The following is a 17,186-nucleotide window of genomic DNA, read 5'->3' as shown; positions in this document are numbered from 1 at the left end:
CCTTATCAACAATCTAGCTATATTTTATCTCTTAAAAAATTAATAGTGATAGCTAATGCTTATTGATACTCACTTTTTCTCAGCCTTTGTGACTAACAGCTTTACACAGATTACTTTTTATTTTCCCATCAACTTGATGGGTTAAATATGGTTATCCCCCTTTTATAGTAAGGAAGCAGCTTAAATAACTAACTCAGAGTTGCACAGTGAGTATATGGTAGAGCAGTGATTTAGTCTCAGACCTGATGGATATGTTATAATTTCTTTAGTCCCCTAATGACAAAGATTTAGGGCATTTTCAGGTTTTTACAATAGTAAAAATGCTCCAGTGAGTTTGTCTGTACCTCTATCTATGTTTACTCCTGTCATTTTTCATTAGGATAAATACTTAGGAATGAGATTATTCATTTAAGCTTTTTAAGGGATTGAAGTTTAAAGTTTTTGTTTTAAATTGGAAACATTATAAAACAATGAGTTTGAAATAATTTTATGGGAAAACATTTAATATGAATTAATTATTTTACTTTTGATTTTCTCTCTTGGTAGACCTCTGCTCCTTTTAAGGATAGACCAACACCTTCTCTGAATAATAATTGTACTACATCTGAGGATTCCTTGGTCCTTTACAATAGAGTGGCTGTTCAAGGAGATGTGGTTCGTGAATTAAAAGCCAAGAAAGCACCAAAGGAAGATATAGATGCAGCTGTAAAACAGCTTTTGTCTTTGAAAGCTGAATATAAGGAGAAAACTGGCCAGGAATATAAACCTGGAAACCCTCCTGCTGAAATAGGACAGAATATTTCTTCTAATTCGTCAGCAAGTATTCTGGAAAGTAAATCTCTGTATGATCAAGTTGCTGCACAAGGGGAGGTGGTTCGTAAGCTAAAAGCTGAAAAAGCCCCTAAGGTCAGTATGTTAGAGAAAGTCAAGACCACATTTTCACTAAGTGTGTGAATTCAAACTGCTTAGGGTAGTCTCATCTTCTTATAAAACATAGACTGCTCATATTTTGTTGTAATAATCAACATTAATTGATACCTGCTATGTGTCAGACTCTGAAAATATATGTAAGAAGCTCATAATCTAGTTGAGGCGTGGCTTACTGGGGAAGGAAACGTACAGACTCCCTGTACTCTTGTGTGATGTGACTGTAATCCTTTGTGATATGTATAAGTTGCTATGTGAAGGGTTTGTGTTTTTAAGTGGCAACAAAGGCGGAAACAATTTATAAAGGATATTTAAAATCATCCTGAAGTAGAATCAGCCATTATGGGAAAAAAAGATCAGAACAAGGCACTCTTAAGTGTGAAACCATGGTTCTCAAGCTTTACTGTGCACCAGAATTACTGGCTTGCTAAAACATGGATTGCTAGGCCCTGCCCCTTGACTTTCTTTTTCAGTAGATTCAGAGCATGTGGGAAATACACATTCCTAGAAAGTTTCTCAGGTGATGCTGATGCTGCTGTCCCAGGGACCACCATGCTTTGAGAACTGCTAGTGTAGAAGACAGTACCAGCAGAGGTAGAGGTCAGAAGGTACAAGGCGTATTCAGGGAATAACCAATGGATTGTCAAGAGGTTTTTGACCAGTGATTATCTCCAACTTTTCATAGCAGGGCCTTCAAATTATATGAAATTTTGACTGAAGTATAAATTATATTCTTGTTTCAGTATGTCCTTAGGCAAAACATTTAGCCAAGTGGGTGTGGCACCTAATGTGAAATGGACTTACTTGATGTAAGTAAGAGACAAAGGGAATGGCATCTGTATAGACTGTGAAAGATCATATTTAATAATGAAGGTAGGTAGTTCTACTCAAACAGCAGCATAGTTCTAAGATGTGATCGGATAAATAGTACTGCAACAAGAAACAATTCAGCCTCTGATGAGCTGCAAAAAATTGTAGAATTTAGGGTGTGGCACATACACAGAGAGGTATGGTACACCACGAGGCTTGACTTACGTGGCAGGAAAGGGATTTGTTCTAAAATGTCAGATCTGTTGTCCTGTCAGGGTCCTAGGCTCAGCCTGGAGAATTCAGTAAGTTCCTCACCTCATCAATAAGTTGCTAGCATCTGACATGAAACCCTGCCACCTAAGATACTTTCAATCATGAATATTTAACCTCACATTTTGAGGTCTTGCCCCAGGAGTTAATGTTTTTCTGTCAGTCCATTGTGAACTGTGAGAAAGCCTTTGTTAGGTTGATGCAAAAGTAATTGCGGTTCTTACCGTTACTTTTAATGGCAAAAACCACAGTTACTACTTTTGCACCAACCTAAATAGCCTGTTGAGATCCCGAAGAACCATGATTATCTAAAACAGCTTTGCTTCGAGGAATAAATGCTGCTGGATGTATGAGTTTAGGATATAAATTCGCGATGTTTCCTACCTCATGGGGAGGTTGGGAACATTTTGCACTGTATCTGCTGGAAACTAAATATGTACTCCTCTCTAGGTGTAATTTGAAGGGAAGGGCTTTGGTCTTCAAATTTCTTCGTTGTAAGTAGAATATATTGAGATTATGTGCCAAGTTTTGTCAGCTTAATTATGGGTGGAATAGTAACAGCAGAAACCATTATACTTGGAGTAACAGTCAAGTATGAATCCATCACCCATCCTTTTGTGTTAATGGGTTATAGCATGCTTTCATAAAATAACACTGTTGAGGTTATGAAAAGTCAGCTTAAGGTAAAAAGATCTAAATTGCTTTGGTAATTGGGTAGGTAATTTATTAGGTATTTAAATACTAATAAATGTGATACTGAAATAAATCTGACTTCAGTTTAGTCTGATTTACATTTATTGAATGCTGCCTACTTTATACTATATCTGTGTTTCAAAATATATTAAGTCTTAATGTTGTTCATAGGTTCTTGGAAACTGAGACTTTAAGCAAAATGATGTATAACAACAATAGGCTAATTGAGATAAACAAGAATTAAGTTACCTTGGCATATTTCTGATCCCAAAAACATCACATTACACAAACTTCTTGTGTTTTTTTATTGTTGTTGTTGTCTTCGTTTTTTCTTTTGTAGTATTTTGTCTTCTTTTTCTTTTTAAAATCATTATTTTTGCATTACACAGACCTCTAAATAAAGACCCAAATACTTCTAATGGAAACAAATATGGGCTGTCTATACATTTAAGAAAGATTAATAAAGACAAGTAAGATAATTATTTACTCAGTTATTCCAGTTCAGGGTTTTGGGTGGCCAGCTCAGGACTCAGGGCAGGAACCAGCCCTGGATAAGACATTCCATTGCAGGGCACACTCATACATACCAAGACTCAGACCGGGAGCATTTAGACTCACCAGTTCACCTAATGTGTGCAGCTTTGGGATGTGGAATGAAACCGGAGTTCCCAGAGAAAACTCACGCAGACGTGGGAGAATGCACATGTTCCACACAGACAGTGGCTTTGGCTGGGAGTCAACGTTTTTTTCTCTTCAAAGTTATGATGAAATGACATCAAACAAAACAATGTTCTTCAAGGACCTGCTCTACTACATGTATTTTTTCTCTGAATGCTAGTAGTAGTAAATGTTTCTTCTCTTCTAAAGAATGAACCCAGTTATTAGGAATGGCACTAGCATTTAGCCTGCATCTGGCACTGTGTACCATACACTTTTTAGTCTCCCCAAGAGCCATGTACAAAAATATTCAAAGAATGCTACTTTTTCTGTTTGCTTGTTTTAGCAACAGAGGAGAAACTGAATATGAAAGTAACTTCCTGAAATTTACAAAGCCTAGATTAAAGTACTGACTGATTCCCATGTTATTTACCTTGAGAGGTGGTGACAGTGGGGCATTCCATTGAAAGCGCTAGAGAGTTATAGTTTTACTAGTTTATCATTATTTAGCAAGTCTGTGCTTGTTTTACATTAATAATTTGCCTAAGCCTCTTAACCATTCAGTTTTCTACAAAGGTGGTTATTTTACTGTGTCATGTTGAAAGGTAAGGAAGGTGACCAGCTGAAGTTTTAGGTTACCAGCTTCAACTAGAATTTTCTTGCTCTGTTTTTTGTTTTGTTTTGTTTTTAATCTTCTCTTTCCTGCTTCAGGATCAGATAGATGCTTCTATGAAATAACGTTTAAGCGTAAAGGCAAAGTATAAGCAAAAAGACAAGCAAGTAATAAAAACTTGAAGTCCATCAAGTCTACCATCTTTTGCTCCTCTTACTCTTTTTCTCCTGCTCAGTGGGTTGCTGCATAAAATAATGGATCAAGTTGATATAGTGTGAGGTGCATAACAGAGAATACACTAAAGATATAATAACGCTTAATATTAAGTTACATTAAAAATTAAAGCCACTTTAAAACAAATTTCTTTTCTTTCTCTTTTGAGACAGGGTCTTGCTCTGTGCCCAGGCTGGAGTGCAGTGACTCGATCATGGCTCACTGCAGCCTCACCCTCCCAAGCAATCCTCCCATGTCAGTCTCCTAAGTAGCTGGAAGTTCAGGCACATGCCACTAGGCCTGGCTAATTTTTGTATTGCTTGTAGAGATGGGGTTTCACCATGTTAACAGGACTGGTCTTGAACTTCTGTACTCAAGCCGTCCTCCCTTCTTGACCTCCCAAAGTGTTGGGATTATAAGCCTGAGCTGCTGGGTCTGGCTGTATACCTGTTCCTTGTAAATGAATTTTTTTTTTTTTTTTTTGAGATGGAGTCTCGCTGTGTTGCCCAGGCTGGAGTGCAATGGCGAGATCTCAGCTCACTGCAACTTCCTCCTCCTGGGTTCAAGCAATTCTCCTGCCTCAGCCTCCCAAGTAGCTGGGATTACAGGTGTGCGCCACGACACCTGGCTAATTTTGTATTTTGTTTTTAGTAGAGACGGGTTTTTACCATATTAGTCAGGCTGGTCTCGACCTCCTGACCTCAGGTGATCCACCCGCCTTGGCCTCCCAAAGTGCTAGGATTACAGGTGTGAGCCACTGCACCCAGCCCGTAAGTGAAATTTTATTGGAATACAGACACAGTCATTAGTTTACGTATTGTCTATGGCTGTTTTCATGCTACAGTTAAAGAGTTGAATAGTTGCAACCGAGACTCACATAGGCTAAATATTTATTATGTAGCCCTTTTGGAAGAAAGAGTTTTGAGAACCATTATAGTTAACAGTTCTTTAAAAATCAAGTAACAACAAAATCAAATGATTATTAAATAAAAATAATTCACAACTGTTTTGTCACTAATGTTCTCTCTTTATGCCATATGCAGTCTATGTGGAGGGGGGTTGAATCACCATTTGCTTCTGTAGTTGCAGCATTTTAATTGATGGAACCTTGTATTTTATGTCCCCCAATAATTCATCTTGCCAATCTTTGCTCTTTTATTTTTTACACCAATGTTACTGTTTTTTAAAACCTAAATCACAGTTTATCAGGAAAGGACATACATCACTGTACCCCTTTGTCCATTAAGCAGGTTGTTCTAGGAAACTGCCACCCTGCACTCTCACCCAAATAGCTTTAAGATGTCTCAGGCCAAAAGATAAATGTTGCAGGGAAGGAAGTCAGAAAAAAGCCTATCTTTTTCTTGATGTTGTTTGTAACGTGTGTAGTGAATTCCAGCTATATCTGTATTTAGTACTTAATGCAAAATTGATTTTGATCTAAACAAATATAAATGCATCTTACATCAGATTGTGGTTCAGGATACTTCACAAGACTTGGGGATCTTCTGGAAAATCTTCAGAATTTGTGTTAATTGATCTGTATCAGAGAAAAGTAGCAGGTACATTGTGATTTAGGTAAACGAATCAGCCCAGTTGAGCAGCAGGAGAACAGGTGTTTTGTTCTAATTTAGGTTTGACATCAAGATCTGGGGTCTACCCTATGCTGTATTGGCTCCTAGAATCAGGTTTCAGTAATTGGTTATTCCTTACAGGTGTAGGTATTTAAGCTACACACGATCGGTTAATTATTTTCTTAAAGTGTCTTTCTTTGAAACCTGTGAAATTTTAGTTTACTAAATCTCCTAGCAGACTTTAAAAAGTATTATACAAGCATCATCACTCTTCCCTCACTTACTTGGAAGGATTTTCTGTTCTGATTACCACTCATTCATCCCCCTCCCCACCAAGTGAGAATCTCTGCTTTCAGGAGTCATCATTACTAATGTGTGTAGATATAGTTCTCTTAGATATGCCAGTAAGGAGGAAAAGTGAGTGACTGGTAATAAAGTTGGAAAAAAACAAGTTTGAAAAAAGTATTTTTGAGAAAAGTTTTTGCATTTAGAATCGAGATACCCAGGCTATTTTGAAAGGTTCTATTATTTCAAATGGATAACGTTCCAGTTTTTTTTTGTTTGTTTTTTGTTTTTAAAAGTTCACTCCTTTCCCCATGGAGAAATGTTTACATCTAGTGGCTGCTGAAAAAATAGCTGTTTGAGTACTCATTCCGAATGTAGTCAGGATGTAATCAGAAGTTTGTCCATTTTCTCCATTTTATTTAACTTTCCAGTTTTTAGTCATAATATTAGCATCACTTTTACTTATTTCAAATTCCCATCTTAAACCTTTACCAAAGTCTTTTGTGTAGGTTGTTTCTTTTTCTCGTTAATCCACATGACCAATTATTTGCTGAAAACCTTTTCTGTTTGTATTGGCATACGTTAGGTAAGTTTAAAACAGTCTTTGTCCACTGACAACTTAAATTCTACTAGCAATGCTCTTTCAGCTTCTGCTGTTGTATGATACTGTACTAAATAATAGTATACCACCCAGTTTCTCTTTGTAAATGTCTTTTAATCCAGAAAACTAGTATTAAGAGATAATTTATTCTCCACCCATCAGTTCTTCATTGTATATTCTAAGAGACAAACTCAGAGTACTATTCAAATATCTCTTTCAAAAAGCAGTTTTCATAGCATGTTAGTGGGAATAAAATGCACATTTAGATCATTGTTTTCTGTAACGCTAAGCAAACCGTAGTGGTCAAGATCATAGCCTCTGGAATAAACCCGAGGTTCAAATACTAGCTCTACTACTTATTGTGTAACTCTGGGGAAGGAACTTAATCTTTCTAAACTTAACTTCTGTAAGGGTTGTTTTGAGAGTTAAATAATATACCATGTACAGCATTTAGTATAGTGTCTGGCACAGACTAAATATGCCATAAAATGATAATGATACTTTTCATATTATAATTCAAATTCTCTCAAGAATCTTTAGATACCTTCTGAATCATCAGGGAAGATTGCATGGTGGTGATTAGTACAATTTCACTCTTTTTGGAAAAATAACCTGACTAATTTACTTAGTTATCTAAAATATTCCATTTCCCAATGGGAGGGGAAATGTATGAATATATAGCTTTATTAAGAGTATCTCATTCAATAACAGAGTGGTTTGCTCATCTTAATTTTCTCCTTTATAATAATGTTTCAAATTATAATCTTGGCAAACGGGTTTTTTTTTTTTTTTCTGTGTGAAAAGTGTGCCATCTGACTTTAAGCTCTAATGAATACCTGCTTATAGTGTAAAATGGAGCTTCTTTCAGATAGTCGTCTTTTTCTAGAAATAGTTGCAGGGAAGTTCCTTTTCCATTTTTATTTTAGCTGGTGGAAATTGCCCTTTTTTTCCCCCTTGATTCTCGTATGTCTGATTAACTTGGCCCTTTTTCTTTTTCTTTTTCTTTTTTTTTTTTGAGATGGAGCCTCGCTCTGTAGCCCAGGCTGGAGTGCAGTGGCCGGATTTCAGCTCACTGCAAGCTCCGCCTCCTGGGTTTATGCCATTCTCCTGCCTCAGCCTCCCCAGTAGCTGGGACTACAGGCGCCCACCACCTCGCCCTTCTAGGTTTTTTTTTTTGTATTTTTTAGTAGAGACGAGGTTTCACCGTGTTAGCCAGGATGGTCTCGATCTCCTGACCTCATGATCCTCCCGTCTCGGCCTCCCAAAGTGCTGGGATTACAGGCTTGAGCCACCGCGCCCAGCCAGCTTGGCCCTTTTTCTTAAGATAAAGTAGTTTCTACTGTGAAAACTCTTTCCTAAAAACAATAAACCAGAGACAAATCAAGAGTACAAATCAGACAGTTTACTATCATCCTCTCTTTGTACGTTTTCTCTTAATTTTACTGCCTTTATGTGGTGCCTGGTGTGACACTCTAATGACAGAAGACGTTATAAAGTAGCTGAACAAGGAAGTGTGCCTTGCTGCCTCATAGATGCAAATTTTTTGAAGGTATACCATTGGTATCTTGCATTCCTCTGACCCCCATTTGAGTATTCTTCATGGCTTCTGCCTGGTTTCATTTAGCTATCTGGAGCATTATTAGAATGTAGCAGTAAAGATTGGATAGGGTGATTTGGAGACACTTTTCCTATCTATTTTGATTGACACCTGGAGGTTCCCAGTGGTACACTGGTTTGTAGTGAGATAGTAGCACCATTTCAGATAAGGTGTCCAGCTTGGGTCCTTTGCCTGTGTTGCTGTCATTCTCTGCTAGAGAGTCACAAGTGTCTCGGCTGGGCTGAGTGTATCATTCTTTTTTATTATTATGTTAAAGTATCAGAGATTAAAATATATAGGTAAGTGTCTAAAAACTTCAACATGCTTTCTCATCTCATTGTCAGTTTGTAAAATTGATGTAACTATTCGTTAGTTGGACCCAAACTTCCTTTTTTCCCGAAGTTGTCTTTAATTTCTGTTTAATAAGCAGTGGAAAATAAGGTTTGTATAGGCAAAGCCATTGATCTGATCTTTATTCTGATTTTGTAAATTCTGACTTCACTATTTATAGACCCAGGTCTTGACACTGACAGTTTACTTAGATGTTCTATTATTTGTCTGTTTACTTATGTAAAATGCAAAGTTACACTGTTGTATGTTGAATTGTATTTTTGTTTATTTCTTTGGCTTATATATAATCGATGTTTTAAATTTTTCTTTAGCTTTATCTCTTATTTTAGGCTGATGATTTAACGTAGGTTTCCCCATGATTAACTTATGGGAATGATTTTTTGATAATTAAAAATTGTTAAATGGCATTGAAATTTCTAGAAATTTCCAAAGTTTTATAAATATCTCTATCTCTCTTTTGTTTTAGGCTAAAATAAATGAAGCTGTAGAATGCTTACTGTCCCTGAAAGCTCAATATAAAGAAAAAACTGGGAAGGAGTACATACCTGGTCAGCCCCCATTATCTCAAAGTTCAGATTCAAGCCCAACCAGAAATTCTGAACCTGCTGGTTTAGAAACACCAGAAGCCAAATTACTTTTTGACAAAGTAGCTTCTCAAGGAGAAGTAGTTCGGAAACTTAAAACTGAAAAAGCCCCTAAGGTTAGTGGGTTATTTTGTTTATGTGTTTTTGTTTTTTACATTTCAGAGTATTTTCTTTGCCTCAAGTGTTTTCTGCCCCATCAAATCTAGCTAACTTCTACTCATATTTCAGTTCTCAATTCTCCTACCTTGCCTTTTAGAGAAACTTTCTTTGTTGATTGTTTCTTACCCCAACTAGACTTGACTGGATGTTTTCATACGACACAGCCCATCACTGACAGAGTACTTAAACAGACTGTATTTTAATTGTTAAATTGTTTGTTTCCCTCCAATCTGTAAGATCCAGAATAGTGACCTAGACCCTAGCACAGTGCTCACCCATTGAAGGCCCTTAATATTTACCTTGTTTTTCATTCTTTCTCCTAAAGCTCTGTCAAACTGAAATAGTAGGTTTTATTTTGAGCTCTTAGTAGTCTGTGCTAATTCTGTTATCTTTTTAGGAGTAGATTTTTTTGTACAGATTTACATGAGTGGAAGACAGTCGTTGTAGTTTTGAAATTTAACTTTATTAGAACTTGATAACCATTATCTCATCTTTATAATTGTGAAATGTTCAACTTATATAATTTAATGGCTTTTAAGTTAGATTCCTATGGAATACATGTTAGATACCAGTGCTTTCTAGTAGAACTTTCTGCAGTGATGGAAATATGCTGTAACAGTATTGTCATTAGCCACATGAGCATTTGAAATGTGATTATGGTGACTTAGGAAGTGAATTTTTAATTTTATTTACTTTAAATGAACCACATGACTACTATTTGGACAGTGCAGTTATAAACCATGCTGTTTTCCAGTCACAGTTTGCACAATTCTATCCCTGTTTATAATAATCTTTATAATTTCAATAGTTGGTGTAACACCTACCCCAAACCCTTCTGTCCCCAAGTCCCTGTCTTTAATTGTGCTTGCAAATCTGCTTTTAAACTTTGGACAGATCCTTTTGTAGTTCCTAAGTGTGATGGTTGAGTTTTCACACTCATGTGTGAGATATGCCTCCCTCGAACCTTATTACCACCTGGGCACATTACCCATCTGATGTTGGGGGATAAAAGAAAGCTTTGAGCATTGTATTTGTTTAAGTGTGCTTAGACAATGACTTAAATTAAATACTGTCTTCTCTTTTTCCTCTTTTGTTAAACTAAAGGATCAAGTAGATATAGCTGTACAAGAACTCCTTCAGCTAAAGGCACAGTACAAGTCTTTGATAGGAGTAGAGTATAAGCCTGTGTCAGCCACTGGAGCTGAGGACAAAGATAAGAAGAAGAAAGAAAAAGAAAATAAATCTGAAAAGCAGAATAAGCCTCAGAAACAAAATGATGGCCAAAGGAAAGACCCTTCTAAAAACCAAGGAGGTGGGCTCTCATCAAGTGGAGCAGGAGAAGGGCAGGGCCCTAAGAAACAGACCAGGTAATGAATTGCAGAAACTTCATTTGAAGCAAAGCAGAGCTTTGAATGAATTCAACTCTTAATATTTTTTAAAACAAATTTTGATTAGTTTATCACATTACATTAGAGAACGCTAAAACTGTAATGTCAGCAGATAGCATTTATTAATTTTCCATTGAATTTTTAAAATAGGTAACCCATTTGTTTGGTTCAAGAATCTCAGAATATAAGAAGTTCCTGTGCGTGTTTCCCATCTTTCCACTTTTCCCCACCACCGTAATCAATCGGTAGCCACTGTTAACAGTTTCTTCTGTGTCTGTTGGCGATTTTCATTTATTATTCAAGTAAATACAGATATATATATATATCACACACACAAATATACATACATGTTTTCTCTCCTCCTTTTTAAACATAATTGGTAGCCTAATTATACACATTGTTTTGCACCTTAAGCAGATTTTTTTCAAATGAAGATCTTTTGTGGGGACTAAGTGAGAGCTTCATTCTCAATTAAAAAATTGATAGTTTAAATATAAGACAAAACTGACTAAAGACAAAACAGTGGGATAGATGGCTCTTTAAGGATCTTCCGATCTGTGTGAATAATGTACAGTCATACACCACATAATGATGTGTCAATCAACAGTGGATTACTTATGTGACATTGGTCCCTAAGATTATAACGGAGCATGTGTAGAAACCTGATATATGGCACTTGATGTTGGCATTGAAGTATAACAAGCTATGATGTTTGCACAATGATGAAATCACCTAACAACATATTTCTCAGAATATATTCATGTTATTAAGTGACGCATGATTGTAATTTTTTGTTTCTTTCCACAATTAGAGTGAACTTCATGATGGGTTTTCCTTAATGGCTTAATAAGAAGAAAAAACTGTTACTGAGATACTTTGGTTTTACATTTGTTTAGCTGAGTATCAAATTTTGCTGCCTTTTAGCTCTCATATCATATACACAGTGTCTCCTTAAACAAGAGAATGCAACAGATGTTTTTCTTTTTGACTGTTAAACTGAATAGCCAGAGTTATAGCAGAGTAGAAGAGAGTGTAGAACTTTTCACCTTTTACTTTCTTAGTGCTTGTGAAAGTGCTAGGTTTCATAGAGTTATTTTATTGAGGTATGTCATAGTGAAACAATGGAGAATGCAAATGCAAATACATTAAAATTTTTAGCCAGTGAAACCTTGTTTCTAAACTCCAAAAAGAGACCATACTCTATCCTGAATAATTGCTGATATTTCAAAAAATGATTATCGGTCTGAAATAGTTTTTTATTACAGACCTAGTTTATTTTACAAGCGTCTATCTCTGCAACTTTTATTCTAGTTAAAAGAAAAAAGGCCAGGCGCAGTGGTTCACACCTGTAATGCCAGCACTTTGGGAGGCTGGGGTGGGCGGATCACTTGAGGTCAGGAGTTCGAGACCAGCCTGGCCAACATGTCAAAGCTCCGTCTCTAATAAAATTACAAAAAAATTAACCAGGCATGATGGCACACACCTGTAATTCCAGCTACTCAGGTGGGGGAAGGAGTGCTGAGGCACAAGAATCACTTGAACCTGGGAGGTGGAAGTTGCCGTGAGCTGAGATCGGACCAGTGCACTCCAGTCTGGGTGATGTAGTGAGACTATTTCAAAAAAAGAAAAAGAAAAACTTGTAGAAATTTGGCTAATATGCACACATAAGTACACATACATGTATGTGTGTATTTATAGCCATTGTTTTTAATACTTTTTAGGTTTTACTTTCAGTGAAATGGTGATCTTACTATAATTTTAACTGGCATAAGAGTCTTCTTTTTTAGTGGGAGAATAGGTGTGAACACGCTCTGTCTCTATCACAAATTCATTACCTTAAAAAGAGCCTTGTAAAAGAGATGTCTGCATAGAATCATAGCTTTTGTTACATTTGGCTTTCCTAGATTTTGTGGATAATGTCTTACAACTTTTTAAGAGATGTCTCTGCTGTTTTTTTTTTTTTTTTTTTTTTTTTTAGACGGAGTTTTGCTCTTATTGCCTAGGCTGGAGTGCAATGACACAATCTCGGCTCACGGTAACCTCTGCCTCCCTGGTTCAAGCAATTCATTCTCCTGCCTCAACCTCCCAAGTAGCTGGGATTGCAGGCATGCGCCACCATGCCCAGCTAATTTTGTAATTTTAGTAGAGACAGGGTTTCTCCATGTTGGTCAGGCTGGTCTCAAACTCCCAACCTCAGGTGATCTGCCCGCCTCGGCCTCCCAAAGTAGTGGGATTACAGGTGTGAGACACTGTGCCCGGCATTTCTACTGTTTTTTAGGTTAAAAACATTATCTTAGGGGCTAGGCATGGTGGCTTATGCCTGTAATCCCTGCACTCGGGGAAGCCGGAGCAGGAGGATTGTATGAGGCCAGGAGTTCAAGACTGGCCTGGGCAACATAGCGAGACCCTGACTCTACCAAAAAATAAAAATAAAAAAATAAGCCAGATGTTGTATGCACCTGTAGTCCTAGCTACTCAGGAGGCTGAGGCGAGAGAATCTCTTGAGCTGAGGAGTCCGAGGTTGCGGTGAGACAGGATCACACCATCGTGCTCCAGCCTGGGTGACAGAGTGAGACCCTGTCTTAAAAACAAAACGAGAAAACACAATATTATCTTGGGAATGAATATAGAGAAGTTACAAATACGGAAATAACTCATACTGAAGAAAAACTAATCTATTTTGAACTTTAGAGGTTTCATTCGACCTAAAAGCAGTTGCTGAATGAAGAGATTTATCCTTTACTTTTCATATCTGCAGGTTGGGTCTTGAGGCAAAAAAAGAAGAAAATCTTGCTGATTGGTATTCTCAGGTGAGTATGCATTCAGTTGATTTTTATGTTTTAAGTCTCAATGGCTGCTTTATGTTTAGATTCTAAAATACACCACAAAGGCAATAGTAATAATGTTATATAATGCCTTTAATACATACTGTAGTCATTTAACATGACACTATTTTTCAACATGTTCACATGAAGTCCTGAATTGAAAAGTAGTACCATGAGATAGTGATTTTTTTTTTAATGTTGAAGTAAAGGGATTAATTCAAGGCCACAAAGATATAGTCAATAGCAGAGGCAGGATTGGAATTCAATTTGTTTTTTTTTTTTTGAGCTGGGAGTGTCACTCTGTCACCTAGGCTGGTGTGCAGTGGTGTGATCTTGGCTCACTGCAACCTCCATCTCCTGGGTTCAAGCAATTCTCCTGCCTCAGCTTCCCAAGTAGCTGGGACTACAGGCACACACCACCATGCCTGGCTAATTTTTGTAGTTTTAGTAGAGACTGGGTTTCACCATATTCGAGGCTGGTCTCAAACTTCTGACCTCAGGCGATCCACCCACCTCAGCTTCCCAAAGTCCTGGGATTACATGTGTAAGCCACCACACCCGGTGGAATTCAAGCTTTATTGAGAGTTTGGAACCCTGTTATGTGTTGTTTTTCAGTATAGTCAGGTCTGTTATACTCCCATTATGACCTCCCACATTAAGGGGATGTATCAACAGTAGAAGCCTCCAGATTTGAATTTTGGTTATCATACTCTTGCCACTTATACTAGAATTTTGGTTGAATGTAAGCTTTAAAGACTATTTTTCTTTTAAAAAGGTCATTACAAAGTCAGAAATGATTGAATACCATGACGTAAGTGGCTGTTATATTCTTCGTCCCTGGGCCTATGCTATTTGGGAAGCCATCAAGGACTTTTTTGATGCTGGGATCAAGAAACTTGGTGTTGAAAACTGCTACTTCCCCATGTTTGTGTCTCAAGGTGCATTAGAGAAAGAGAAGACTCATATTGCTGACTTTGCCCCGGAGGTAAGTGAGCTTGCTTTTTTATTTTTTTGCAGTGTTCTCTGACAAACTTGAAAATATATTTTTAACTTTTGAGTTTAACAACCAATTTTGAAAAATGTAAAGCCATTTTTGTTAAAAAGTTCTGTTTCTACCTTTATAGCAAGTAATAATTTTGTCACATTAATTAACTGACTTTTAATATTTAGAAGGTCAGTAAGTGCATACCTTTCCTCACAGGGAACAGCAGCAACTATTTTAACTTGCCTAAATTGATATAGCAAAAGTTAAAACAGAAGAAATTTGCCTGCATTTGTACTGTTGCTCCAAAATGCTGTTGAAAAAAATGTATGAAAAATGATTTTTTTTCACTAGGTTGCTTGGGTTACAAGATCTGGCAAAACCGAGTTGGCAGAACCAATTGCCATTCGTCCTACTAGTGAAACAGGTGAGAACAGGTCTTGGAGTGCAGGAGAATGCTCAATGAACAATAGAGACAGCTTCTAGAGTTGAGTCTCAGCTTTCGCTTTGTGATAGGTATAATCCCTGTTGACAATACAAAACTTCATGAGTGTTGATAAAGATTGAATGCAGACTTAAGTTGTCTAGAGTTTTATTCTCTAATATTCATTGCAGAGCTCTTTATCATTAAATTATAGGATTTTTAAATACTCATTTTTATGCTGTAAATTTTTAGGACTTTTCAAGGAATTTTATTCTTAGAATAATTTTTATTGTTGGAATTGATTATAATATTGCAAATACAAATGTTTATGCCATAATTATTTTTAAATTTTAATAATACATTTAGATTTGCATTCATGTAGGGTGTTCATAGGTTGCAAAGTACTTTTACATCATCTTGTGTTATTCTTACAACAGTGTTGTGAGGAAGGCAGGGGCAGTTTTTGTGATTTCCATTTTGCAGGTAAAGAAAAGTCTCTGAAAGATTAAATGATTTTTCTAAAATTACATATGGTAAATGGTAATGCCGGTGGAAAATTTGAGGTTTTGGGCTTTACAGCATCTTTCAAAGTGATCATTCATCTGTAGAGTTCAGGATTGTTTGTTCTTATTTGATATTTCTAGTGATACTTTTGTATAATACATTATTAATATTGTGATACCAGTTTTTTTCTCTGAGACTATTTGGCAAAGTTGTGTTTGTTTTGGTTTACTAATTATAGATCATGAGAAGGCTATTCTAAGACAGATATCTTCACTTTGCAATTCATTGCAAGAGCTTTCATACTCTTAATAGATGCATCAGATAGATATAAATTAATTCTGCTTCTCATACATAACTGCTGGATTCAGCAAATTGTTTAGCTTCTCTAAACTCAGCTTTCCACATCTTTTTTTTTTTTTTTTTTGAGATGGAGTCTCGCTGTGTTGCCCAGGCTGGAGTGCAATGGCGAGATCTCAGCTCACTGCAACTTCCTCCTCCTGGGTTCAAGCAATTCTCCTGCCTCAGCCTCCCAAGTAGCTGGGATTACAGGTGTGCGCCACGACACCTGGCTAATTTTGTATTTTGTTTTTAGTAGAGACGGGTTTTTACCATATTAGTCAGGCTGGTCTCGACCTCCTGACCTCAGGTGATCCACCCGCCTTGGCCTCCCAAAGTGCTAGGATTACAGGTGTGAGCCACTGCACCCAGCCCGTAAGTGAAATTTTATTGGAATACAGACACAGTCATTAGTTTACGTATTGTCTATGGCTGTTTTCATGCTACAGTTAAAGAGTTGAATAGTTGCAACCGAGACTCACATAGGCTAAATATTTATTATGTAGCCCTTTTGGAAGAAAGAGTTTTGAGAACCATTATAGTTAACAGTTCTTTAAAAATCAAGTAACAACAAAATCAAATGATTATTAAATAAAAATAATTCACAACTGTTTTGTCACTAATGTTCTCTCTTTATGCCATATGCAGTCTATGTGGAGGGGGGTTGAATCACCATTTGCTTCTGTAGTTGCAGCATTTTAATTGATGGAACCTTGTATTTTATGTCCCCCAATAATTCATCTTGCCAATCTTTGCTCTTTTATTTTTTACACCAATGTTACTGTTTTTTAAAACCTAAATCACAGTTTATCAGGAAAGGACATACATCACTGTACCCCTTTGTCCATTAAGCAGGTTGTTCTAGGAAACTGCCACCCTGCACTCTCACCCAAATAGCTTTAAGATGTCTCAGGCCAAAAGATAAATGTTGCAGGGAAGGAAGTCAGAAAAAAGCCTATCTTTTTCTTGATGTTGTTTGTAACGTGTGTAGTGAATTCCAGCTATATCTGTATTTAGTACTTAATGCAAAATTGATTTTGATCTAAACAAATATAAATGCATCTTACATCAGATTGTGGTTCAGGATACTTCACAAGACTTGGGGATCTTCTGGAAAATCTTCAGAATTTGTGTTAATTGATCTGTATCAGAGAAAAGTAGCAGGTACATTGTGATTTAGGTAAACGAATCAGCCCAGTTGAGCAGCAGGAGAACAGGTGTTTTGTTCTAATTTAGGTTTGACATCAAGATCTGGGGTCTACCCTATGCTGTATTGGCTCCTAGAATCAGGTTTCAGTAATTGGTTATTCCTTACAGGTGTAGGTATTTAAGCTACACACGATCGGTTAATTATTTTCTTAAAGTGTCTTTCTTTGAAACCTGTGAAATTTTAGTT

The 17,186-nt window shown here is 36.8% G+C and overlaps 1 protein-coding gene across 2 annotated transcripts in view; it reads left to right on the top strand.

Moving 5' to 3' along the window:
* The window catches only part of EPRS (glutamyl-prolyl-tRNA synthetase), a 100,316-nt gene that overhangs the window by 55,134 nt on the left and 27,996 nt on the right, over window positions 1-17,186 (top strand). For both annotated transcript variants that reach the window (XM_011929451.1, XM_011929450.1), the window contains 6 exons: window positions 547-906; window positions 9,055-9,288; window positions 10,436-10,698; window positions 13,478-13,529; window positions 14,320-14,529; window positions 14,881-14,953. In XM_011929451.1, coding sequence (XP_011784841.1) covers window positions 547-906; window positions 9,055-9,288; window positions 10,436-10,698; window positions 13,478-13,529; window positions 14,320-14,529; window positions 14,881-14,953 — 1,192 coding nt within the window. The remainder of the gene's footprint in view (window positions 1-546; window positions 907-9,054; window positions 9,289-10,435; window positions 10,699-13,477; window positions 13,530-14,319; window positions 14,530-14,880; window positions 14,954-17,186) is intronic.

This window comes from Colobus angolensis, unplaced genomic scaffold (genome assembly GCF_000951035.1).
Source record: "Colobus angolensis palliatus isolate OR3802 unplaced genomic scaffold, Cang.pa_1.0 Scaffold81, whole genome shotgun sequence".
NCBI lineage: Eukaryota > Metazoa > Chordata > Mammalia > Primates > Cercopithecidae > Colobus > Colobus angolensis.
This window is presented reverse-complemented; position numbering and strand designations above follow the sequence as displayed.